Genomic DNA, 24,736 nt, shown 5'->3' with positions numbered 1-24,736 from the left:
TAATGCCACCAACTTTGTGGGTGCCAAGAATGAGCTTATGGAGTTGAAGCAAAGATTCCTCAGCCAGGAGCACCAGGCTTCTCTGCACGATTTTTGCCTGTCTGAGTCTATCGAGTGGCGATTTATTCCTCCACGCTCTCCTCATTTTGGTGGACTATGGGAAGCAGCAGTGAAAACGGCTAAGCACCATCTTTATCGTGCAGTTGGTCCCGCAGTTCTTGGCTTTGAAGAATTAAGGACTTTGTTGTGCCGCATCGCCTCAATTATTAATTCTCGGCCCCTTGTGTCGATTTCAGAGAATCCTGCGGATCTAGATGTCCTGACGCCGGCTCATTTTTTAAATGGCGGACCGCCTTCAACATTCATCGAGCCGGACCTTACTGCGCTAAACTTTAATCGGCTGGATGGGTGGCAGAGAGTCTCCTTCCTGCAGCAGGTTTTCTGGGCTCGTTGGAAGGAGGAGTACCTTACGCTGTTGCAGCAGCGTTCCAAATGGCGCACCCCTGGCCCTGTAATTGCTGTTGGAGACATAGTCCTGGTGAAGGATGAAAATCTACCCCCAATGAAGTGGCCTCTGGCCAGGATACTGGAGCTGGTTCCTGGGCGTGACGGAGTGCACCGTGTGGCCGTTCTCAAAACAGCGGTGGGAGTGACTAAGCGTGCGGTGTCACGGCTGTGTCTGCTGCCTGTCAAGGATTCGGTTGAAGATTCAGCCTTCAACGGGGGGAGGATGTTGAGCCAAGCAGACAAGGGCGAAGCTGCTAAATAAGTCACATATGTTATAAATCTGAGTAGCAGCGGCGGGTTATCGGCAGTTCTGGTTTTTGTTTACATCTCCCCGTTCGCATGCGCTTTGCTGGTATTTGTAGCGCATGCGCTTTGGGGAGCTTTTTTGGAGAGCTGCTGCACACCAGCAAATCGTGCATTTGTGTGTGTTCGTATTGCTAAGTTCGTATTGCTAAGCTTGGGTACTTGTATTATTGTATTGATTGGAACAGCTGCAAGTTGGGTTAGAGTTGAACCCTCGAGAAATAAAAATATTGAAATTGCCTTGAAAATTGAACTGTGGAATTTAATTCGTTTGGCCGCTATTAAAAACCATTAATAGCTCAACAGCTAGGTTTCTACATTTTCTGTGGAGTTTATGGGATATGGCTTTGTAGTTTCCACGATTCCGTGGTAGGCTGATCTGTAACTTCAGAATTTGTCGAAATAAGGTTTCCGGTGATGGTGTCGTGGATGAATGTTGTGGGGGGTTCCAAAATATTGGTAGTTAGTTCCGTATATTCTGGTAAGGGTCTTGTGGTTGAATCAGAGCTTGTATAAGTTATTTCTGGAAATTCAGTAGTCCCCGGAATGATTACACAGGCCGACAATTTCCAACTTTTTTTTCCTCCACGCATAACTTCACCTGCTCCATAACCTTTAGGCTCCCCTGAACCAAAGTCCAGAACAAACATGGGTTCTATCACCCACAGTTTCCGCGGTACACCTAAGAGAAGAAATTGATCAAATTTTACCATATATTGAATTATGTAGGCCGTGTAATGGCGATGACCATCATAGTTTCGAGTACATATCATTTTTGAAATGTATGTGTACCAACTAAAATTAAAAAATGGTATCTAGCAATTACCATATCTTTGGAATACTCATCCAAAGTTTAAATCTTAGATTTTCTACATTAATTTTTGGTCTAATTTTTAATTTTTTTTTCAAAAAGCCATGACTTTTTAAAAATATGAGATTAAAAACTCCAATTTAATTGAAGAAAATATTGTTTAGCCACCTATATTAAATTCAATAAAATTATTTCGAGTTTTTCCTTAAATCCAAAATTAAAACATGGTATAATCTACTGATTTCAATAAGAAAATAAAAATCTTCCATAGAAAAATGTTTGGGGAAAAATCATAGAACACCAAAAATTAATGTAGACACGAAAGGAAAGCTAACTTCGGGCGGAGCCGAAGTTTATATACCCTTGCAGTTGAGTCGCAGTCCGCTAGGTGGCGCCACGCATCTTATATTATTAGATATATAGCGGATCGTATATAGTTGGCCGATCCTTATGAAACTTGGCAAATCGAATTATTTTGCCAAAAGAGGAATCCATTGAAACTCCCATCCTTCTAACTTGAAAAACAACGAAGTTATAGCATTTCCGATCAATCAGTTATATGACAGCTATAGGATATAGACGGCCGATCCTGATGACATTTAGCAGATCATATAAGTTGGCCCAAATTAGAATGCACAGAAAGTCCCATCCTTCTAACTTGAAAAACAACGAAGTTATAGCATTTTCAATCAATCAGTTATATGGCATCTATAGGATATAGTTGGCCGATCCTTATGAAATTCAACAAATCAGATTGTTATTCCCAAAATAGAATCTCTACCAAATCCCATATTTCTAACTTAAAAAACACCAAAGTTATGCCAATTTCGATCGTTTTATGACAGCTATAGGATATAGTCGGCCGATCCTTACGAAATTTTGTACATAAGATATTTTGGTCAAATATAACATGTGTAGAAACTCCCAACCCTCTAACTTAAAAAACACTAAAGTTATGGCATTTCCGATCAATCAGTTATATGGCAGCTATAGGATATAGTCGACCGATCCCGGCCGTTCCGACTTATATACTGCCTGCAAAGGAAAGAAGGGTGTGTGCAAAGTTTCAACTCGATAGCTCTAAAACTGAGAGACTAGTTTGCGTAGAAACAGACAGACGGACCGACGGACAGACGGACATGCTCATATCGACTCAGGAGGTGATCCTGATCAAGAATATATATACTTTATAGGGTCGGAGAGGTCTCCTTCACTGCGTTGCACACTTTTGACCAAAATTATAATACCCTCTGCAAGGGTATAAAAATCTGAGATTCAACTTTGGATGAGTATTCCAAAGATATGGTAACTGCTAGATACCATTTTTTAATTTTACTTGGTACACATACATTTCAAAAATGATATGTACTGGAAACAATGATGGTCATCGCCATTACACGGCCTACATAATTCAATATAGGGTAAAATTTGATCAATTTCTTCTCTTAGGTGTACCGCGGAAACTGTGGGTGATAGAACCTATGTTTGTTCTGGACTTTGGTTCAGGGGAGCTTAAAGGTTATGTAGCAGGTGAAATTATGCGTGGAGATTTTTTGCTGTTGGCCTGTGTTATTATGGTATCACATAGCAATATAGGTGTTGTGGATTACTAAATGTAGTCTACTCCAATGATTCAGTCGTTGGGTAAATTTCTGTTCTATAGTATTCGAAATAGAGTAGACAGCCCAAACCAACAACATTTAAAATCACAAAATTTACCTCCTTATGAAATTTTCTACGATAGAGCAGTTTCCAACCTTGGATTGGATTGGAATCCTTAACCTTTTGACATAAAAAAGAAATAGTGGCTGCAGCCATGTGATATGATACCCCAAAAATTGAAAAAGGAAAAAATTGGAAGAAAAAGGAAGAAAGTCACAGGCAACGGGTATGTCGGACCTCAATCTTTCCCATTAATAGCATATTTCTGTAGCGATTGGAAAATAAATTATTTTGGAATAGTTTCCATGATTTTTTTGTACCAAAGGTGTAAAAACCAAAATAACATGTGCCGTGTTAGAAGGTACTTTTGCATTTTAATTTTGGTTTTTAAGTGTGCATCGTAGTAAAAGGGACTTCTCCGACAATATAATGTATACATATTCTTGATCACCTAACGAGTCGATATAAGTCTTCTTCCCGTCTATTCTCCACTACTTTGCACATATCCTTCGTTCCTTTTTGATTATATATGTAAGTCAAAAGTGCCGGTATCAGTCTACTATATCCTAGAGCTGCTACATAACAGATTGATCGGAAATATCATATCTTTGGTGTTTTATAAGTAAGTATGGGACTTCTATGGATTTTATTTTTGGTCAACTGATGCGATCCCAAAAATTTCATAAAGGTCCCTCGACTATATCCTTTAGCTGCCATATAACTAAACGATCGAAAAATTACACAACTTTAGTGTTTAGATAATATTAGGTTGGGACTTCTTTAAAAACTGTCAGCAGACTCAGAGGCAGGACTCACCATCAGGATCATTATCCGAAACACAATCTACACACACCCGAAGTCAACCATCCACAGCAGGACCTCAACTTTTATCCCGCACACCTCTCCTTATTCTAGCCTCAGCGCGCCTCACCTAACACAGAGCGACTATAAGACAATCCAGGAAAACATAAGTCAGGCCTCCAAGTATTTATTCCAAACATAGCTCAGCTCTTCTTCTTGAAATTTATTGTGCTTTCTTTTTCTTTAAAAATGTTGGAAACAGCCCCAAGCATCTTTAAAAATAGCCAGGTTGTGCCATTTCCGATCCTTCAGTTATATGCCAGCTATGGGACATAGTCCGCCGATCGATAGAGTCGGCCCAAGCCCCAAGCATCTTTAAACATAGCAATGCACAACCCATTTGCGACGGCTCAGTTACATGGCAGCTTTAGGATAAACTTGGCCGATCCTTATCAAATGGAATCTGTACGAAGTTCCATCCATCTGGCTTAAAAAACGACAAAGTTATGTCAATTCCGATCGTTCAGTTATATGACAACTATAGAAAATAGTTGGTCGATACTTATGAAAATTGGCAGATCGTTTGTTCAAAATGGAATCTGAACGAAGTCCCAATCTTCAAGCTTAAAAAATAACAAAGCTACAGTGGCGGCGCTAGCCTCGTTGGCGCTCGGGGTGAAAGACGCTTTTGCCGCCCACCCACCAGTGATGATATCATTATAATCTACTGATGTAGCTATGCCAAAACTTTTTTGATTTTTTTTTTTTTGCTAAAATTTTTTGCACCAATTGCATCAATTTTGCCGCCCCTTAGTCTTGGCACTCGGGGCGACTGCCCCTTTCGCCCCCCCCCTCGCGCCACCACTGCAAAGCTATACCAATTCCGATCATTCAGTCAAGGCCACGAATCTTATAAAAATAAAATTTGTGTAGTCCCAACCCTCTAACATAAAAAAGTTTTAAATTTTAGTTTCCCACAACTACGAAAAGTTTAAAATTTAGTTTCCCACAACTACGAAACAGGTTTGGATTTTTAATTTAATTTTGGGAAAAATTTTTAACTAACGTTGCAAATTCCAAAACTTCAGAACCACTTAAGCTATCGAAACATACTTAAAATCTTTGGAGGGGTTTTTAATTATTCCGCTTTCTGTAATGTCAAGCTATAGGATATAGTCGGCCGATCCTTATGAAATTTTGTACATAGGATATTTTGATCAAATATAACATGTGTGGAAAGTCTCAACCCTCTATCCTAAAAAAACACCAAATTTATGGCATTTCCAATCAATCAGTTCTATGGCAGTTACAGAATGTAGTCGACATATACCGGCAGTTCTGGCTTAATTAATGGAAAGGAAAGAAGGATGTCTGCAAAAGTTAGAGTAAAAACAGACAGACAGACGCAGATAGGAGTTGATCCTGATCAAGAATATATATTACAGGGCCAATATATTATAGGGTCGGAGATGTCTCCTTCACTGCGTTGCACCCATCTAACCAAAATTATAATACCCTCTGTAAGGGTAAAAAAAAAGTTGAGACGAACGCGTTGAAAATTTCAAATGCAGGGGACAAGCGGCCCCTTTTGAGCATCAAGTTAATTTATAACTTTAGAACTTTGTGTTAGTCCCCTAAGGGAAAAAATTCAACAAATAAATAAAAATAAAGTAGAAAAACCGTAAAAAAAAAATCTCCAGACACGCCAGATATGAGTCAAAATGGTCATAGATAAACTCTTTATTACCTGTATATAATAACACTATCAGGGCGGTAGCCATTGCGTTGTTGGTAAACGTTTAAAGCAATTTCAAAAGATGCAGTTAATCCATTGGAAATTTCTTCTCCTTTAGTTTGTATAACTGCTTTACTATACCATTGCGTGTAGGAAAAATCCAAGGACGCTACAAAAGCTGAAATTGATACGAAACTTTTTATTTAAAAACCCTTTAAAAAGGTGTCGAAAATTATAATTTTAGAACAAAAATATTTTTAATAAGATATTTAAGAAAAAATTAAAAATTGTTATTATATTAAAAAAAACAAGAAGAAAGCTAACTTCGGGCGGAGCCGAAGTTGATATACCCTTGCAGTTGAGTCGCAGTCCGCTAGGTGGCGCCACGCATCTTATATTATTAGATATATAGCGGATCGTATATAGTTAGCCGATCCTTATGAAATTTGGCATATCGAATTATTTTGCCCAAAGAGGAATCCACTGAAACTCCCATCCTTCTTACTTGAAAAACAACCAAGTAATGGCATTTCCGATCAATCAGTTATATGGCAGCTATAGGATATAGTCGACCGATCGCGGCCGTTCCGACTTATATACTGCCTGCAAAGGAAAGTAGGGTGTGTGCAAAGTTTCAACTCGATAGCTTTAAAACTGAGAGACTATATTGCGTAGAAACGGACAGACGGACATGCTCATATCGACTCAGGAGGTGATCCTGATCAAGGGTCGGAGATGTCTCCTTCACTGCGTTGCACACTTTTGACCAAAATTATAATACCCTCTGCAAGGGTATAAAAACAAAACAAAACAAGAGGAGGAAAGCTAACTTCGGGCGGAGCCGAAGTTGATATACCCTTGCAGAATTTTTATATAGTTTAATCCATAAAAAATAAATATTTAGCCCATTCAGTCAAACACACCCAGAGTAGGGTTTCGCGTGAAATATTTCAAAATATTGATATCGAATAATGGGATTTTGTGGGACTAACGATCATAAAATTTACATGGATTTCATTTTAGGTCATGGAATTTATCCCTTGCTTCAATGAACACGTGCAAGGATCATTGCAAGGACACGTGCAAGGGACATAGTGCACAACAGGTATCACAGGTATGAACCGTAACGTAACACGACACTGTGGCACCTATAATAACAGGTAAAATTGCGTAACCCAAAGGGTTAAGGTACAATGTTTTATTATTTTGGATATTACCTAACTTGGCTATATATTGGTCAATGACAAAAATTTATCGAGTGACGAAGTTACTCTGCCCGAAAGTGCGAAGTATTTTTTAACAGTGAAAAGTGTGAAAAAGTATTTTTACAAGTGAAAAAAAGGTGTGGAAAAAGTATTTTTATAACTGTGAAAATTCCAAAAAGGAAATAGTGTGATTTAAAAAAAGTTTTTCAAAATATATTTGGAAAAAAGTTTGGTAAGTATTTTCCTAATAACTCTTAAACTTTCAGCTTCAAACTTCTTTATTCCATATTATTGACGTTTCCATAATAATTAATTTCCATAATTTCCCGTTTTTTTAAATTTTTCAACTAGCACTAGGTAAAAATATGCCGCGTTTATCACATTTATCACAGGAGCAACGCCGACGAGCGGCTTTAAATCGTAGCAGTGCTCGCTACGAACAAAATGCATCCGAAATAAGGGTTCGGAATTCTGAACACATCGCCAACGTTCGCGCCAGTAACCCAGAACTGCGGGAGGAAAGTCGGGCACGTGAAGCCGCAGCGCGCGCCACTTGGAGACGAAGTGAAAGAATCCGTAACCTTGAGCGAATTCGGGATGCCGAAGGACATGCTCATCGACGACAGGATCTTGGCTACCGTGTCCCAGAAAGGAATCGCGACATGGAAGCACGTGCGACTCGCCGAGGAGCGACGACGAGAGCAGGTGCAAAACACTGCTGACCATGCCGCTCGGAAGACCATTCCGGACCATCGAATTCCCGAACGGATTCGGGATAGGGATGCGCGCGCGACCCGCCGAGAGGACCCCGAGGAGCGACGACGAGAGCAGGTGCAAAACACTGCTGACCATGCCGCTCGGAGGACCATTCCAAACCATCGAATTCCCGAACGGATTCGGGATATGGAGGCGCGTGCGAACCGCCGAGAGGACCCCGAGGAGCGACGACGAGAGCAGGTGCAAAACACTGCTGACCATGCCGCTCGGAGGACCATTCCGGACCATCGAATTCCCGAACGGATTCGGGATATGGAGGCGCGCGCGACCCGCCGAGAGGACCCCGAGGAGCGACGACGAGAGCAGGTGCAAAACACTGCTGACCATGCCGCTCGGAGGACCATTCCGGACCATCGAATTCCCGAACGGATCCGGGATATGGAGGCGCGCGCGACCCGCCGAGAGGACCCCGAGGAGCGACGACGAGAGCAGGTGCAAAACACTGCTGACCATGCCGCTCGGAGGACCGACCCGGAGTACCGAATTCCTGAACGGATTCGGGATGCCGCAGCGCGCGCTTATCATCGGCAGGACTCGGAGGAACATGCAAGGGAACAGGAGAGAAATACTGAGGAGCACCGACAACGACGAAGGAATCCGGAAGAGAGGCAACGAGAACGGGAAATGGACGCCAATAACAGGAGAGCAACCAGGAGAAATCCCATCGCAAGATCGCAGGAGCAACGGATGAACACATCTCAACGACGGGAAACACGACAACAGCGGAGGATTCGGGAAGAACAAATTCGACAAATGGCAGAGCATCGGCTAATCAACTTTAGGATGGACCCCCAAAACCGACTGGATGCCTCCCAAAGGCAGTCACAAAGGAACATGGACGCAAGAGCAGCCCTTTCTGAGGATGAGATGGAACAGGAACGGGAACTACAGCGTCATAGGATTCGATCATCGGCGAGGGATCTTTATCACAGGAACATAAAGGAAGGACCAACGGAAATTTGTGTCTGCTGTGGAGGAACGTGGTTCCGTTCGCAGGTAAGTGGATTATACATCCTTGCTATCTCCTCTAAATTTCCCCTCCTAAACGTTGGCAACGCTTTCTATTTGTCGAGAAAATTTCCCAGTCCGTCCGGCAAATATAATTTTTGCAACACTTGCCGTCGTGCCGTCTTTTTAGGCAAGCTCCCATCACTCTGCCTTTCGAATGGTTTCGACTTTCCCGAAAAAACTTTCCCAAAAATTTCGATTGCAGTCGTCGCATGCAGACGTGTTTTTTATTGTGCTCCGGGAAAAAATATTCAATAAAATCATAAAAGTGCAGTGACTGCTCTAAGAAATCTACAATAACGCGAAAAGACGCTTTTTGCGATGAAATCGCTAATGTTTATATTGATTAATTAATTAATTAATTAATATAAAACACAACACTTAAAACTCAAACTAAATCAACCTCGACTGCAATGAGTTCAAACGACGTTCGCACACAACGTCAACGTGAGCTAGACGAGAGACGGCTCTCAGTACAAAGAAACAACGCGTACTTCTCTTTTAAAGCAACCGAAAACCATGCAAGCTCCGATCAAGCTCGGTCAATTACCCCCAACTTGACCGAATTCTTAAACGTAGAGAGCGAGAGAGCGCGTTCCTGCTCCCCCTCGATACCATCGATGTCTCTGCAGCCAAAGAGTGCAGTAACTAGCACCTCAATTTCTTTGACAACGTCAACAGTAACAACAACAACAACCGCAACTGTATCGACAGCGCGTTTAACGACGTCATCAGCTAGCAGCGCAAATAGTAATACGTCCGCGCTGCCCGAAAACCAAAACAAAACCAAAAACAATGACTATATTAAGCCGGCTGTGCAGACTGGCATGGATCGCTACATCCAAATCAAAAGGAAGCTGAGCCCCCTGAATTCCAAACGCAAAATAACCCGTGGCAATGCTAGCCTAGTAGCAAAAGAAACGCCCATTAACTCAAACCGATTTAAAATCTTGGCAGACGCCGATGAGGTTGAGGCGGTCGAATCCACTGAAGTTGGGAAAAGGAAGCCAAAACCTCCGCCTATCTATATACGCGAAAAAAGTTCCAATGTTCTTGTCAACAAAATTATTGAGCTTATTGGTAAGGATAACTTCCACATAATACCCCTTGTAAAGGGCAACATTCAAGAAACAAAAGTTCAAATGAAGTCTGAAGATAACTATAGAGTATTATCAAAATATCTTACCGAGAATAAAAAGAACTTTTACACGTACCAGCTAAAAAGCAGCAAGGGCCTGCAAGTCGTACTTAAGGGCATAGAGCCCGAAGTAACGCCTGCAGAGATAAAAAAGGCGCTACAGGAGAAGGGTTTTAGCGCCAAGACAGTCTTTAATATCCTTAACAGGGATAGAAAGCCGCAGCCACTCTTTAAGGTTGAGCTTGAACCAGAAACCAAGCTCCTGAAGAAATACGAAGTGCACCCAATATACAATCTTCAGTACCTGCTGCACCGCAGAATTACAGTTGAGGAACCGCACAAACGCAATGGCCCGGTACAATGTGCGAACTGCCAGGAATATGGCCATACAAGGTCATACTGTAAACTGCGCCCGGTGTGTGTAGTTTGCGGAGAGCTTCATGACTCCGCACACTGCCCAGCGAGCAAAGATGACAGCAACTCGAAAAAGTGCGGCAACTGCGGTGGCAATCACACTGCTAATTATAGAGGATGCCCAGTCTATAAGGAGCTGAAAAGTCGCATCCACCAGAAAGGAATAGCTGCCCGCACCCAAAATGGACAGTTCACGGCGTCCAGATCAAACCCTGAAGTCTTCTTCTCGACTGCAGCCAGATCCTCACTAGGACCCATTATCGTTGACAAAAATGTGACATACGCAAGCGCCTTAAAATCAGGACCGGCGACACCTGCCTCAAGAAGCTCATTTCTGCAATCAGCATATCAAGAACCGAACACGGCTCAGCAACATCAACCAACAGAGCAGCCAAAAAGCAACTTTGAAGCTATGATATGCAGCCTACAACAAAGCCTGACGGAATTTATGTCGTTTATGCGCACAACTATGCAAGATTTAATGCGAAACCAAAATCTATTGATTCAAATGCTGGTTTCACAACAATCCAAATAATGGCTTTCCTACGGATATCTACGTGGAACGCTAACGGCGTTTCGCAACATAAACTTGAGTTAGCTCAATTCCTACTCGACAATCACATCGATGTAATGCTGCTTTCGGAAACACACCTCACAAACAAATACAATTTTCAACTACGAGGATATTCATTCTACGGAACAAATCATCCAGATGGTAAAGCACATGGTGGGACTGGAATTCTAATCAGAAGCCGCATAAAGCACCATTATCAAAACAAATTTGCTAAAAACTACCTACAGGCCACATCTATAAATGTACAACTAAATACTGGCAACCAACTTACACTAGCCGCCGTATACTGCCCCCCTCGCTTCAATATAGCTGAAGATGAGTTTATGCAGTTTTTCAACACACTTGGAGACCACTTCATAGCAGCAGGAGACTACAATGCCAAGCACACACACTGGGGATCCCGTCTCGTGACTCCAAAAGGGAAGCAGCTCTATAATGCAATTATCAAAGCCAAGAACAAGCTCGACTATGTTTCTTCTGGCACACCAACATACTGGCCGGCAGACCCAAGGAAACTACCAGATTTAATAGACTTTGCGATTACCAAAAACATCCCTAAAAATCTGATAAGCGCCAATTGCCTATCGGATCTTTCATCTGATCACTCGCCTGTCCTGTTTATTCTACTGCGACATCCAGGAACATTGGAACAACCATTAAAATTGACCTCACAGAAAACCAATTGGGTTAAGTACAGAAAATATATCAGCTCACACATTGAGCTAAGTCCTCATCTCCACGATGAAGCCAACGTAGACAGCTTTGTTAATTCACTTGAGTCTGTACTCGTCTCTGCAGCTCGAGCCTCAACATCGCAAACTATAAATACACAAAGCAATAAAAAGACAAATCTACAAATCGAACAGCTCGTCCTCGAAAAGCGGCGTTCACGTCGCGAGTGGCAATTCCACAGATCGCCATCCACTAAGCAAAGCTTTAGACATGCCTCACGTCAACTTACTAAAGCCCTACAGCAAGAAGAAGCTTATGTCCACCGCCGCTATATAGAGCAATTGTCAACTTCTAGTACAAAACACTCACTATGGAGAGCTCACCCAACTCTAAGCTCACCGAAAGAAACAGTGATGCCTATTAGAAATCCCACAGGCGGCTGGGCGCGCAGCGATGCAGACAGAGCCAGCACGTTTGCCAATCACCTCAAAAATATCTTCCAACCAAATCCGGCCACTAGTGCCTTTACTCTGCCGACTTTACCATATGAGCCTCAGCTTCAACATGAACCAATCGAGTTTCGCCCAAACGAAATCGCTAATATCATCAAAAACCAACTAAATCCGAAAAAATCACCAGGCTGCGACCTCATAACTCCCAAAATGATCATTGAGCTTCCATATTGCGCCGTCTGCACTATCACCCAGCTCTTCAATGCCATCGCAAAACTTGGCCACTTTCCAGCGAGATGGAAAAAGTCAATTATAATAATGATAGCAAAGCCGGGAAAAGACCACACAATTCCCACGTCGTATAGACCTATAAGCCTACTTTCATGCTTATCTAAACTCTTTGAGAAATGCATTCTGACTCGAATAAACACATACCTAAGGATCCAGGAAGGAATCCCGTCACATCAGTTTGGGTTTCGTGAAAAGCACGGTACAATTGAGCAGGTCAACCGGATAACAGCGGAAATTCGGAATGCATTCGAAAAACGCGAGTACTGTACCGCAATATTTCTAGATGTCTCTCAAGCATTTGATAGAGTCTGGCTAGAAGGTCTAATGTACAAAATCAAGACAATGCTCCCTTGTAATACCCACAAGCTTTTAGAGTCTTACCTCTACGACAGAAAATTTGCTGTGAGGTGCAACACTGATATATCTGACGAATTCACTGTTGGAGCTGGAGTTCCTCAAGGAAGCGTACTCGGACCAACATTATATGTTCTCTACACAGCAGACATCCCGACAAGCACACGATTAACAACATCTACGTTTGCTGATGATACAGCTATTCTTAGCCGCTCAAAATGCCCGATGCAAGCAACTGCGCAGCTAGCTCTTCATCTGGTGGATGTTGAAAAATGGCTATCAGACTGGCGAATTAAAGTAAACGAACAAAAATGCAAGCACGTTACGTTCACCTTGAATAGGCAAAACTGCCCGCCCCTTACGCTAAACAACACCCTACTCCCGCAAGCAAACGAGGTAACATATCTAGGAGTACACCTCGATAGAAGACTCACATGGCGTCGGCACATAGAAGCTAAAAGAACCCACCTAAAGCTAAAAGCCAGCAGCCTTCATTGGCTTATCAACGCTCGGTCTCCCCTTTGCCTTGAATATAAAGTCCTGCTGTATAACTCGGTACTTAAACCTATATGGATGTACGGCTCCCAGTTATGGGGGAATGCCAGCAATAGCAATATTGACATAGTCCAGCGAGCTCAGTCGAAGATCTTGAGAACAATCACCGGGGCACCTTGGTACGTTCGCAACGAAAACATACATCGCGACTTAAACATTCATCCAGTCAAAGATGTGATCGCAGAACAGAAGGAAAAGTACTTTAGCAAGCTATTGTCGCACCCTAACCACCTGGCGAGAGGTCTAACAAGGTTGAGTAACCAATCACGACTTCGTCGGAATGACCTACCCACCCAGCGACCGTCTTGAGGAACGTGCAACCAGAATGCAGTCTTAGTCTACTGTTAGTTAAATGTTAATGTTAAGATTTGAAAACTTATTGTTAGTCTCAAAATTAAGAGAAGATCCAATAAATAAAAGCAAAGTTTAAAAAAAAAAAAAAACTTTCCCGAAATCCCCGAGTGCTTAAATGGACTCACCTGCCTCGAAGAGCGCCTGATTTCACCGAGAATCCCTTTCATGAGGATTATTACTCTCGGCTATGAAAGGCAATGCGGTATCCGAGGCGCTGTGGTGAACGTTCCAATTTCAGTTCCTGACATTGTGACTGCGCTTCCGCGCTCTTTCGACTCTACTCATGTCATCCAAGTCCATTTAAAAAGGAGGCTAGAGTACGCTCACAATTTCATGACTGAAACTATTCGACCCGCTCGGGTCCTTGAAGCTGTACGGTACTTAGTGAATACCGAGCTCTACAGAAAGCACAACATTTCACTGAACGAGTCATGGCTCGCACAACTTCAAGGAAGTAATGAAATTCCTTTTATTGCGGATGAATCTGATCGCGAAGCGGTAGAGCAACTTCTTCAGCAGCAGCACCAATCCCAAAATGCTGTAGAGCTCGAGGAAAATTTAAATCCCGGAGGCCATGAAACATTATTGGAAAATAATGATATTGCAATTCAACGCATTGCACTGGCACCGGGAGAAGGCCGCCGCCCAACAAGCTTAACGCTTGACGAAGATGCAGAGGAACTTTCATTTCCAACTATTTCTTGCGGAGAAATATTTAAAGGAAATACAACCTATGCAAAAAAAGCCAGATCCCAAATCCGTTTTTACGACCGTCGTTGCGCTGTGGTTCCTAAAGTTTTATATATGTATAAATTTTACGAAATGCAGCGTATACAAAATTCAATTTCCATTGCTTTACGCAAAAAATCCGGAGCAGTTACCGCTGGTAATCTGCGAGATGAGTCTTTTGTACATAGACTTGTGCAACATGATGAAGGCTACCACATCCTCAAAGGCTTACGGTCTGCACCAGCTCATTGGGAGGCTGAGAAAAAGAAAGTTATCGCTATGATTCGACAATTCGGGTTGCCAACATTCTTCATTACTCTTTCCGCTGCTGAAACTAAGTGGAATGAACTTTTAGTTATCCTTTCTCTTCTATTGGACAATAGGGTTATAAGCGAGAAAGAAGCGGCAGCTCTTTCCAACTCCGAAAAGGCTCGGTTAATCCGATCCGATCCAGTGACGTGCTCTCGATACTTCGATTACAGGTTGCGACAATTAATGAAATTGTTCAAAACCGAAATATTTGGGGAATTCAATCTTTCCCATTTTTATTGGAGAATCGAATTTCAGCACAGAGGATCTCCGCATTCTCATGGCATGTACTGGTTTGCTGGTGCTCCTAAGCTCGACGACACCGAAAATACCGAGCAGGTAATAAACTTTATTGATAGGTTTATTACCACAAATGGAGACGATCCTGAACTACAAGAAGTAATTTAGTATCAACGTCACAAGCACAGTTCATATTGCCTAAGAGAGTTACGCGGACAGGAGTTTTGCCGATTCAATATGCCACACCCTCCTATGCCCGAAACGCTAGTTTTGCATCCGATAGAAGAAAACGAAGTAAATGTGGAAGAACATAAAACTTTGTACAAAAAAATTAAGGAAACTTTAAGAACCATTCCTAATGAAGACGCAGCTTTATTTAATAATTTTGAATATTTTCTGTCCCACCTTGATACTAATTTTGAAGCCTACAAATTAGCCTTACGTTCCAGCTTGAAAAAGCCACAAATTTTTCTTCGCAGACAATTCTCCCACCGACTGCTCAATGCTTATAATAGAGATATTCTAGGCTTACACAGAGCTAATATGGATATTCAATTTATCCTAGATGCCTACGCCTGTTGTAGTTATATCATTAACTATATAAACAAATCAAACAGAGGCGTTTCGCAGTTTCTCCGTGAAGCCATGGCAGAAATAAGCCATGGGAATATATCTATTAAAAGAAAATTGCAGCACCTAGGGAACAAGTTTATTAACGCTACAGAAATATCGGCCCAAGATACAATATTTTGGGCCTGCAAATGTCGGCTACACTTTCGGCTTGTAATATTTATACTGTGTAATTGTAAGCAACTCATAATGGCCTCTTGCTAGTTCAGCGGTAGCGTATTTGCCTACCAAACAAGAGGTCGTGGGTTCGATCCCGACCCCGACCCCCGATAAATAAAAAAATTATGAATTATTATAATTTCGCATGATATTTATGAAAAAGTCAAAAGCGGCACTCCCAGATGTCGACAAGTGGCAGCCCCATTACATAGGATAAGTCGCGTCCGGCCAATCACCGGGCCGAACGAAAATAACAATGATTACAAGAACAAATACAAGTACAATCGAACCAAATGACACTCCAAAACCGATGACGACCCTTCGCATCTCGAAACGGACACGAATTGGACAATGGAACGTTAGGACTCTGATGGAGCCATCCAGATTGGCGCAGTTGGAGAACGAGATGGACCGACTGCAGATCGCAATTGCTGGCATCAGCGAAATGAGATGGAGTGGGAAGGGAGCAACAACAACATCACAAAGTAATCTAGTGTTGCATAGCGGAAGCAGTGATGGTGGACGAAATGGAGTAGGGATTTATGTGTCGAGGAAATTTAAGCAGACACTTATCTCCTGGAACCCCGTCTCTGACAGAATCATCACCGCCAGATTCCGATGCAACGCCAGGCACATCACCATCGTGCAATGCTATGCCCCAACAGAAGACGCCAGCGATGACATCAAAGACGACTTCTACAACGCACTCATCTCATCCCTCAACAAGGTCATAAGAGGCGACATCAAGATTCTCATGGGTGACTTCAATGCGAAAGTCGGCCCCAACAACACCGGATTGGAATCAACCATGGGCCGGCATGGTATCGGCACGCGAAGTGACAATGGAGACAGGCTGATCGACTTATGCCAGACCTTCCAGTTGGTCATTGGAGGAACAGTATTTCCCCACAGGGAAGTTCATAAATATACATGGACATCTCCAGATGGAAATACCCGCAACCAAATCGACCACCTGTGCATAAGTAAGAGATGGAGGCGTTCGCTGAGAGATGTACGCAATAGGAGAGGCGCGTCAATAGACAGTGACCACGAGCTTGTAGTTGGAGAGATCTCAATCAAACTCCAACGAAAGCACACTGCCACCAGGGCCACAAGAAGACCGACCCCCCTGAATATACATCGACTCAGAGATACTACCCTATCCTCCAGAATGGCAACAGCACTACGCGAACAGTTGACACCACAGCGGAACTGCCCTTGGGAACAAACTTGCAGACTACTGAGAAGTACCGCAGAGGAGATGCTTGGCACGAGACAACGCAGCTGCTCTGAATGGATCTCGACGGACACATGGGAACTCATCAGCAGACGGAATAGACTCAAGTCGATAGCGGATCACGACGGCAGAGCCAGAGAAGAACACAGGAAACTCTGCAAATTAGTGAAAAAATCAGCTAGACGCGACAAGAGAGCCGTACTGGACAGCATTGCAGAAAACGCAGAAAGAGCAGTGTATAATTAGATGTAGATAATAAGTAGAATTTTATGAAGTCTAGTATAAGTTAGTTTAGGGCGAAGCGGGAGCGCAAGTGAAGCTCTCACTTGCGCTCTCCCATGAATTCGCCCCGCTTCGCCGCACTAGATAAGCTAGGCTTAAGGTTTTGTTACTATGAATATATCCGAATTTATAACGTCGAAGAGTGCACGCATTTTCGTTTTCGTTCGTTTTTTTCGCAATTTAATTATTTCTACAGCCACCAATTTTTTCCTTTTGTTTTCGCGAAGAGATAAACTAATCTCGATAAACATTTTGGCGCCCCCGGGTGGACTGTAGTAAATAATTAAATATAAAAGCAACAAAAAAATAGTGACAGTGACACATAAAATATATATAACAATATATATAACATATATATATCCAAAAAGAGTTGCTCGCGGTTGAGGTTGTGGTGGTGAATTCACAAATAAAAATTTAAGAATTCTCCGCGTCGCGAAATAAAACTTCTCCATAGCTGCTTCTGGAAGGATTCGTCGTCCCCATGCACTGCACCTGCATCAATTGTGAAAGGAAAGTGGCCGCAGGATTAAAGGATCCGAAAGCAGAACCCCAGGTATTTGTGCAAAAAATTGAAAGTTGAGATAAGACAAATTAAAATCCGTCTTGTGCTGGAATATTGCACCCTCCTTTCAATTCTTGGCGCATACGTACGTAGAAAAAATAGTAGAGCAAAAATAAATAACAACATATATAAAAATTCTAAAATTTTATTTATAAATATATGTGCTAACCTAAATGTACTGCCTGTGGATAAAATAAAAAAGAGAATATTTATATTATTTGCAATCACTGTCGCCCCCTACCCCTCGTTCTCGAATTTACAAATCTTCCAAAGAAATACTAAAGTGCAGCCAAAAATTATTTTAATTATTTCAGATAAAATAAAGGTGCATATATATTTGGTTTACATACATACAAATAGATGCAGCGATAATATTCTCGTTTTCGTTTCCCACCGTTATCCGCTGCTGTATGTATGTATGTATATGCACTTTTTGGCGCGTATAGTTTACCGGTCTGCCAAGTGACGCGCTCCCCTACAATTTGGTCAAGCATATTGGTTTCGGTGTCATTGGCGACCAACTATTTTTTTGGATACTCTGTGCCTCAACTATCAATAAATCGTTATCAATTAATTAATCAATTTAGATTTGGTTAAAATTAATAAATTATTTATTATATTTAAATAAGATTAATTAATTATTTTCGTTTTCGCATTTTCTTGTTGTTGAATTAAATTCAATAAATTTTTAAATAAATTTTAGAAAAATTTAATAAATAAAAATTTAATAAATTTTTAATATTAATATTTTAAAATTAATAAAAAATTTTAAATAAATTATTAAATCTTAAATTTGCATTGTTTTCGTTTTTGTATTGAAAAAACAAATTTTTTTTATAATGGAAAGTACTAAACAAAAACTTAATTCCACGACTCTTATTGACTTAAAAAAAAAGATTAAATGTCAAAGTTAAAAGCATTCGCCGGTTGGAGGAACGTTTGGAAGATGGATCACTTCCTCTAAACAAAACCGAGCTAGAATGCAGGCTTCAGGTTTTAGATGAGGCAATTTCTAAAGCAAATGAGTTGCAAGACCAGATCGAGCAAATAGATGAAATGGATGATTTCGGAGCCGAGTTGGAAGAATTAGGAATAACTACGAAGGCAAGGATTATGTCCTTATGTAATGCCTTGAATTCAGATGAAGACTCCCGTTCAGCTACTGCAATTTCTGCAGCCCCAACTCGAGCTCGACTTCCTAGTTTGGCATTGCCAAAATTCAGTGGAAATTATTCGGATTTCAAAAATTTCATAAGTCTTTTCGAGACATTAGTTGACAAAGATGTGAACATTCCAGTTATCGAGAAATTTAATCATTTAATTTCTTGCCTCTCTGGGGAAGCCTTAGGAACTGTCAAGGCATTCCAGGCCACCGAGAGTAATTACGCCAAAGCTATCGCTAGTTTAAAAAGAGTTTATGATAACGAATGTCTCATCTTTGCGAACCAAATACGTCAACTGTTCAGCCTTCCGAAAATTTCCCAGCCGTCTGCGTCGTCGTTGAGGGGTCTCATCGACACTGTATCATCCATTTATGGATCACTATTATCCATAGGAGATGATGAAAATTGCAAACTCAATGATTATTCATTTAGTTTTGAGTAGAGTGGATCCAGTGACCAAGCAAAAATGGGAAGAGTCACTGGATTATGAGGAATTGCCGCTATGGTCCGATTTCGAAAAAATACTAAATCGTAGATACCAGCATCTGTCCGCTGAAGAGACTGGCAAACCAAAACAAGAAAGAACTGGGTTCGGCAAGCAACTGAATATAACTTCGTTGGCTTGTTCTTCTACCAACGCCAAACCAGCTTGCAGTTATTGTAACGCGAACAACCATTTTTTGGCCCAGTGTAGTCCGTTCGCTCGCCTTGCTGTAATGCAAAGGTTTGAGTTTGTTAAGTCAGCCTCCCTATGTTTGAATTGTCTGCGAAAAGGTCACACGGTAGCGAATTGTAAATCGACCAGGTGCCAAATCTGTTCAAGATCGCACCATAAACTTCTGCACCCATTTACAGTGACCGAAAATAGCTTAGCATTACCACCACCCACACAAAATCCTCCTCCAGAGTTAACGAATGATGGCCCTTCTACTTCACATGCTTTGCATGCGTCGTCTGTAGAAAGGGTTTTGTTAGCAACGTCGATCGTAAGCGTTCGCACAAAAAATGGTGAGCACATCTTGACCCGAGCATTACTTGACTCAGGGTCACAAATGAATTTTATTACAGAAGATCTTGCTCAACGCTTACAGATCCGTAGGGAGGAATCGTGCATCAACTTGCTTGGAATTGGTCAAACTAATTCACAAGTTAAGAAAAAGATACACACCGTGGTGAAGTCGAGAGTCAATGGTAGCGAGTTTCCGTTCGACTTTTGGGTTTTGAAAACCATTTCAGGCTATCACCCTGATCAGTCAGTGAACGTAAAAGATTGGACCCTACCAAAGAACTTGCCGTTAGCAGACCCATATGTCTACAAACCTCAGCGGATAGATATGCTAATTGGAGCTGAGTCATTTTTCGAATTGTTGTCCGTTGGCCAAATAAAACAAGGTCCGAACCATCCCATCCTTCAAAAAACTCTCCTTGGGTGGATAGTGTCGGGAAAATATCTGGCAAATTCCTCAACTCCTCCACAGCCAGTCTCTAGTCTGAATTGCCAAGAAGAAATATTAGAGTCAATAGGCAAAAACTTGAAAAAATTCTGGTCGTTGGAAGAAGTTCCTTCTTCTAAAAAGATGTTGTCGCCAGAACAAGAGCTATGTGAGGAACATTATCGGAAGACTACAAGAATACTGCCTTCAGGTCGATTTGAAGTTAAACTTCCATTTAAGTCGGATCCAAGCGTTTTGGGCAATTCATTCGAGATAGCCAAACGCCGATTCCTGTCGCTCGAGAGAAGATTATCTCGAGATCCGAACTTAAAGAAAATGTATTTGGAATTTATGGAAGAATACGAATCCCTAGGCCATATGTCCCCTGCAAGCAATGACGTGCTTGCTTCTCCACACTACGTTATACCCCACCAGTGTGTCTTGCGGCCGCAAAGTACAACGACCAAACTTAGAGTCGTTTTTGATGCGTCCTGCAAGACATCCACACAAAAGTGTTTAAATGAGTTGTTGATGGTGGGTCCAACAATTCAGGAAGAGCTTTACTCAACTCTTCTTAGATTTCGGCTAAACAAATTCGCTCTGGTAGCCGACATAAAAAAGATGTATCGTCAAGTGACGGTTAATGAAGCAGATCGACGATACCAGTTGATAGTGTGGAGAAAAGACCCGTCTGAGTCCTTGAAATTGTGCAAGCTCAACACCGTTACGTATGGCACTGCACCAGCCCCATTCCTGGCCATAAGGTGTTTGAAGAGGTTGAGTGAATCCGCGAAAAATACATTCCCTCGAGCTGCTAAAGTTATTGGGTCTGACTTTTACGTCGACGACATGTTAACGGGTGCTGGTTGCGTGGAGGAGCTAAAGACAATTAAGTCTGAAGTAACTCAGGTTCTTCAAAACGCTGGGTTTGAATTGAGCAAGTGGTTTTCAAACTCGCCTGAAGTTACTGCATCCGAGAGCACGGTTAAGCCAATAACACTTTCGGACTCAGAGCTGACAAAAACATTAGGAATCGTTTGGGTTCCTAAAGATGATGTATTTAAATTCGAAATTGATATGTCAGTCATGGGTCAAAGGGCGACTAAGCGGAATATTCTTTCGGTGACGTCAAAGCTTTTCGACCCTCTTGGCTTATTAAGCCCGATCCTTATTAAAGGAAAGATCCTGTTACAGGAACTTTGGCTCAATAAGCTAGATTGGGATGAGTCCATTCCACTGCACTTGGAAACCGCATGGAACAAGATTCAGCTTGCCTTGTCACAGTTAGAAGAGATCTCAATACCGAGATTTGTGATGAGTGAGCCAATGTCACCAATTGAAATTCATGCCTTTTCTGACGCATCGATGAGAGCCTATGGAGCCTGCGTCTATATCCGTTGCAAATCTGCAGAAGGTAGTAAAGTCTCATTGTTGACAGCAAAGTCGAAAGTAGCGCCGCTCAAGACAAAGACGCTCCCCCGTCTTGAGTTATGTGCCGCTCACCTTCTCGCGGACCTCTGTCGCAAAATAAAACCTCTTATCAAAGCACCGATCGAACGAAGTGTATATTGGTCAGATTCGGAAGTTTGTCTTCATTGGATTCGTTCCCATCCATCGTCGTTGTCAACGTTCGTATCAAATAGAGTTGCTGAGATTCAAGAGTGGTCAGAGGATAGCACGTGGCGGCATGTACCAACTAAACAGAACCCGGCAGATATTGTGTCAAGAGGTGGAGACGTAAAGGAAACGATAGATTCAATTTGGTTCACAGGTCCATCGTTTTTAACGGAGCCGGAAGATAAGTGGCCAACGAGCCCTCGGTTTGATCCGTCACCAGAGATTTTGCAGATGGAAGCAAAGAAGAGTGCGGTCGGACTGACTGCACTGGTCTCTACCTCATATTTGTTGGAAGTGATAGAAGGATTTTCCTCTCACTTAAAACTGCTGCGAGTGTTCGTTTACATGGTCCGCTTTATAAAGAAATGTAAAAAATTAGTAGTTCCTTCTGATAATGTACCTTCCCCTGTCGAATATCGAGACGCGTTTAATAAAATTGTCCAGATAGTCCAAGAGCACGAGTATCAAGAGGAAATTAAAAATGTTCGAAAAAATCTTGTTGTTAGCCCAAGCCTACAGAAGCTAAGTCCGTTTGTCCATGAAACCTCTCAGGCTGGGCTTACCTTTTCGTTGTTGCGGGTCGGGGGGCGACTAGCTAATGCTCCTATTTCGTACGATGCCAAGTTTCCAGTATAGTTGACGAAGCGCTCTCAATTTGTTCAGAGCTACGTCCGATACTTGCACGAGTCGAATTTTCATGTGGGTCCACGAGCACTAGTGAGTCTCTTGCGACAGCGCGTTTGGATAGTAAACGCGCAGGAAGTCTGCAGTCAGATAGTGCGGTCATGCATACGATGTTTTAAATGCAAGCCTCATCTGATGACTCAAATCATGGGAGATTTACCCCTAGATCGAGTTCGTGCTCTCCGCCCATTTTCCATATGTGGCGTGGATTTCTGTGGCCCTATTGAGACGACCTTGAAAATTCGTGGTAGGCCACCATACAAGTCCTACATTGCCCTGTTTGTTTGTTTTTCGTCTAAAGCAGTACATTTAGAAGTAGTTTCCGATCTGTCAACTGATTCCTTTCTATTGGCTTTTCAAAGGTTCGTTGGGCGCCGAGGATGTCCGCAGACCGTGCACTGCGACAACGCGACGAACTTCGTCGGAGCGAGTCGCCACTTCGCGGCACTGCGGCACCAGATCGAGAGCGAAGCGGACGAGCTGCGGCAATACGCATCAAAAAAAGGATGCGTATTTGCGTTCATACCGCCGCGGGCTCCGCACATGGGCGGACTATGGGAGGCAGGTGTGAAGTCTGCCAAGAACCTACTCCTACGAGCGGTGGGCAGCGCGAAGTTGACCGCAGAGGAGCTGCAGACCGTCCTCGTTGGAGTCGAGGCCGTCCTGAACTCGAGGCCCCTGGGCGCCCTCAGTCAGGACCCAAGCGACGGCGAGGCGCTGACTCCCGGGCACCTGTTGACAGGCGGGCCGCTCATCGCCCCACCAGCACCGCGGACCCCGGACCAGCAGGGTCTAACGTGCTTGCGGCGATGGCGGCTTGTCTCGTCAATCAAGCAAATGTTTTGGCAGCGTTGGTCCCGGGAGTACGTCTTGGGCCTACAGGCGCGGTCGCAGTGGCAGCGGGAGCAGGAGGACGCCAGGAAGGGCGATCTGGTCCTGGTCGCCGAGGACGACCAGCCGCCCCAGCAGTGGATCACCGCCAGGGTCGTCGAGACTCACGCCGGCGCGGACGGAAGGGTCAGGGTCGCCGACGTCAGGACGAGTAGAGGAGCATTGTTTCGGAGAGCAGTCCACAAGCTGGCAAGGCTGCCAATAGTTGAAGCCTAAGGAAGGCCTTCAACGGGGCCGGTGTATAATTAGATGTAGATAATAAGTAGAATTTTATGAAGTCTAGTATAAGTTAGTTTAGGGCGGAGCGGGAGCGCAAGTGAAGCTCTCACTTGCGCTCTCCCATGAATTCGCCCCGCTTCGCCGCACTAGATAAGCTAGGCTTAAGGTTTTGTTAATATGAATATAACCGAATTTATAACGTCGAAGAGTGCACGCATTTTCGTTTTCGTTCGTTTTTTTCGCAATTTAATTATTTCTACAGCCACCAATTTTTTCATTTTGTTTTCGCGAAGAGATAAACTAATCTCGATAAACAAGCAGCAAATACAAACAACATGCGCTCACTGTACCAGTTGATAGGCAAACTATCTGGAAGCTACCAGAGGCAAACCCAACCCATTCGAGACTCAGACGGTAGGCTCCTAGTAAGCGACGATGCTCAACTTGAGAGATGGAGGCAACACTTCATGGAGATCAGCTGTACAGAACAACCAGGCAACACACAGCCCGACTTCAGAAGTATCGTACCCAACAGCAGCGTTAGGATACCCCCAACCCCTCCCTCAATCAGAGAAATACGAGATGCAATCAGGAGAAGTTAAAGAGCAACAAAGCGGCTGGAGAGGACGGCATATCTGCCGAACTCCTCCAGATTGACCCGCAACTAATGGCCGAAACATTGCACCCGCATTTCAAAGATACATGGGAAAGTGAGCGAGTTCCTGACGCTTGGAAGAGAGGAGTAATCGTTAAGCTACCAAAAAAGGGAGACCTCAGTGACTGTAACAACTGGCGAGGGATCACCCTGTTGAACACCAGCTATAAAATATTAGCGACCCTGCTGAACGAACGACTTATGGAGAAACTAGAGCCAACAATTCGAGATGAACAAGGAGGTTTTAGACCACTTAGGAGCTGCGTAGACCAGGCAAACACGCTACGCACAATAACCGAACAAGCCGTGGAAT

General features: G+C 42.9%; 1 protein-coding gene across 4 annotated transcripts in view; it reads right to left on the bottom strand.

Moving 5' to 3' along the window:
• LOC6502733 (protein argonaute-3) overlaps positions 1 to 24,736 on the bottom strand; it is a 162,132-nt gene that overhangs the window by 61,548 nt on the left and 75,848 nt on the right. For 3 of the 4 annotated variants that reach the window (XM_032453904.2, XM_032453905.2, XM_032453906.2), the window contains one exon: positions 5,832 to 5,997. The exons of the other annotated variant lie outside the window; for it this stretch is intronic. In XM_032453904.2, the coding sequence (XP_032309795.1) occupies positions 5,832 to 5,997 (166 nt within the window). The remainder of the gene's footprint in view (positions 1 to 5,831; positions 5,998 to 24,736) is intronic. 4 annotated transcript variants of the gene reach the window in all.

The sequence above is a fragment of the Drosophila ananassae genome, chromosome 2R (assembly GCF_017639315.1).
Source record: "Drosophila ananassae strain 14024-0371.13 chromosome 2R, ASM1763931v2, whole genome shotgun sequence".
NCBI lineage: Eukaryota > Metazoa > Arthropoda > Insecta > Diptera > Drosophilidae > Drosophila > Drosophila ananassae.
Note: the sequence above shows the minus strand (reverse complement) of the source record. Positions and strands in the feature narration are given on the sequence as shown.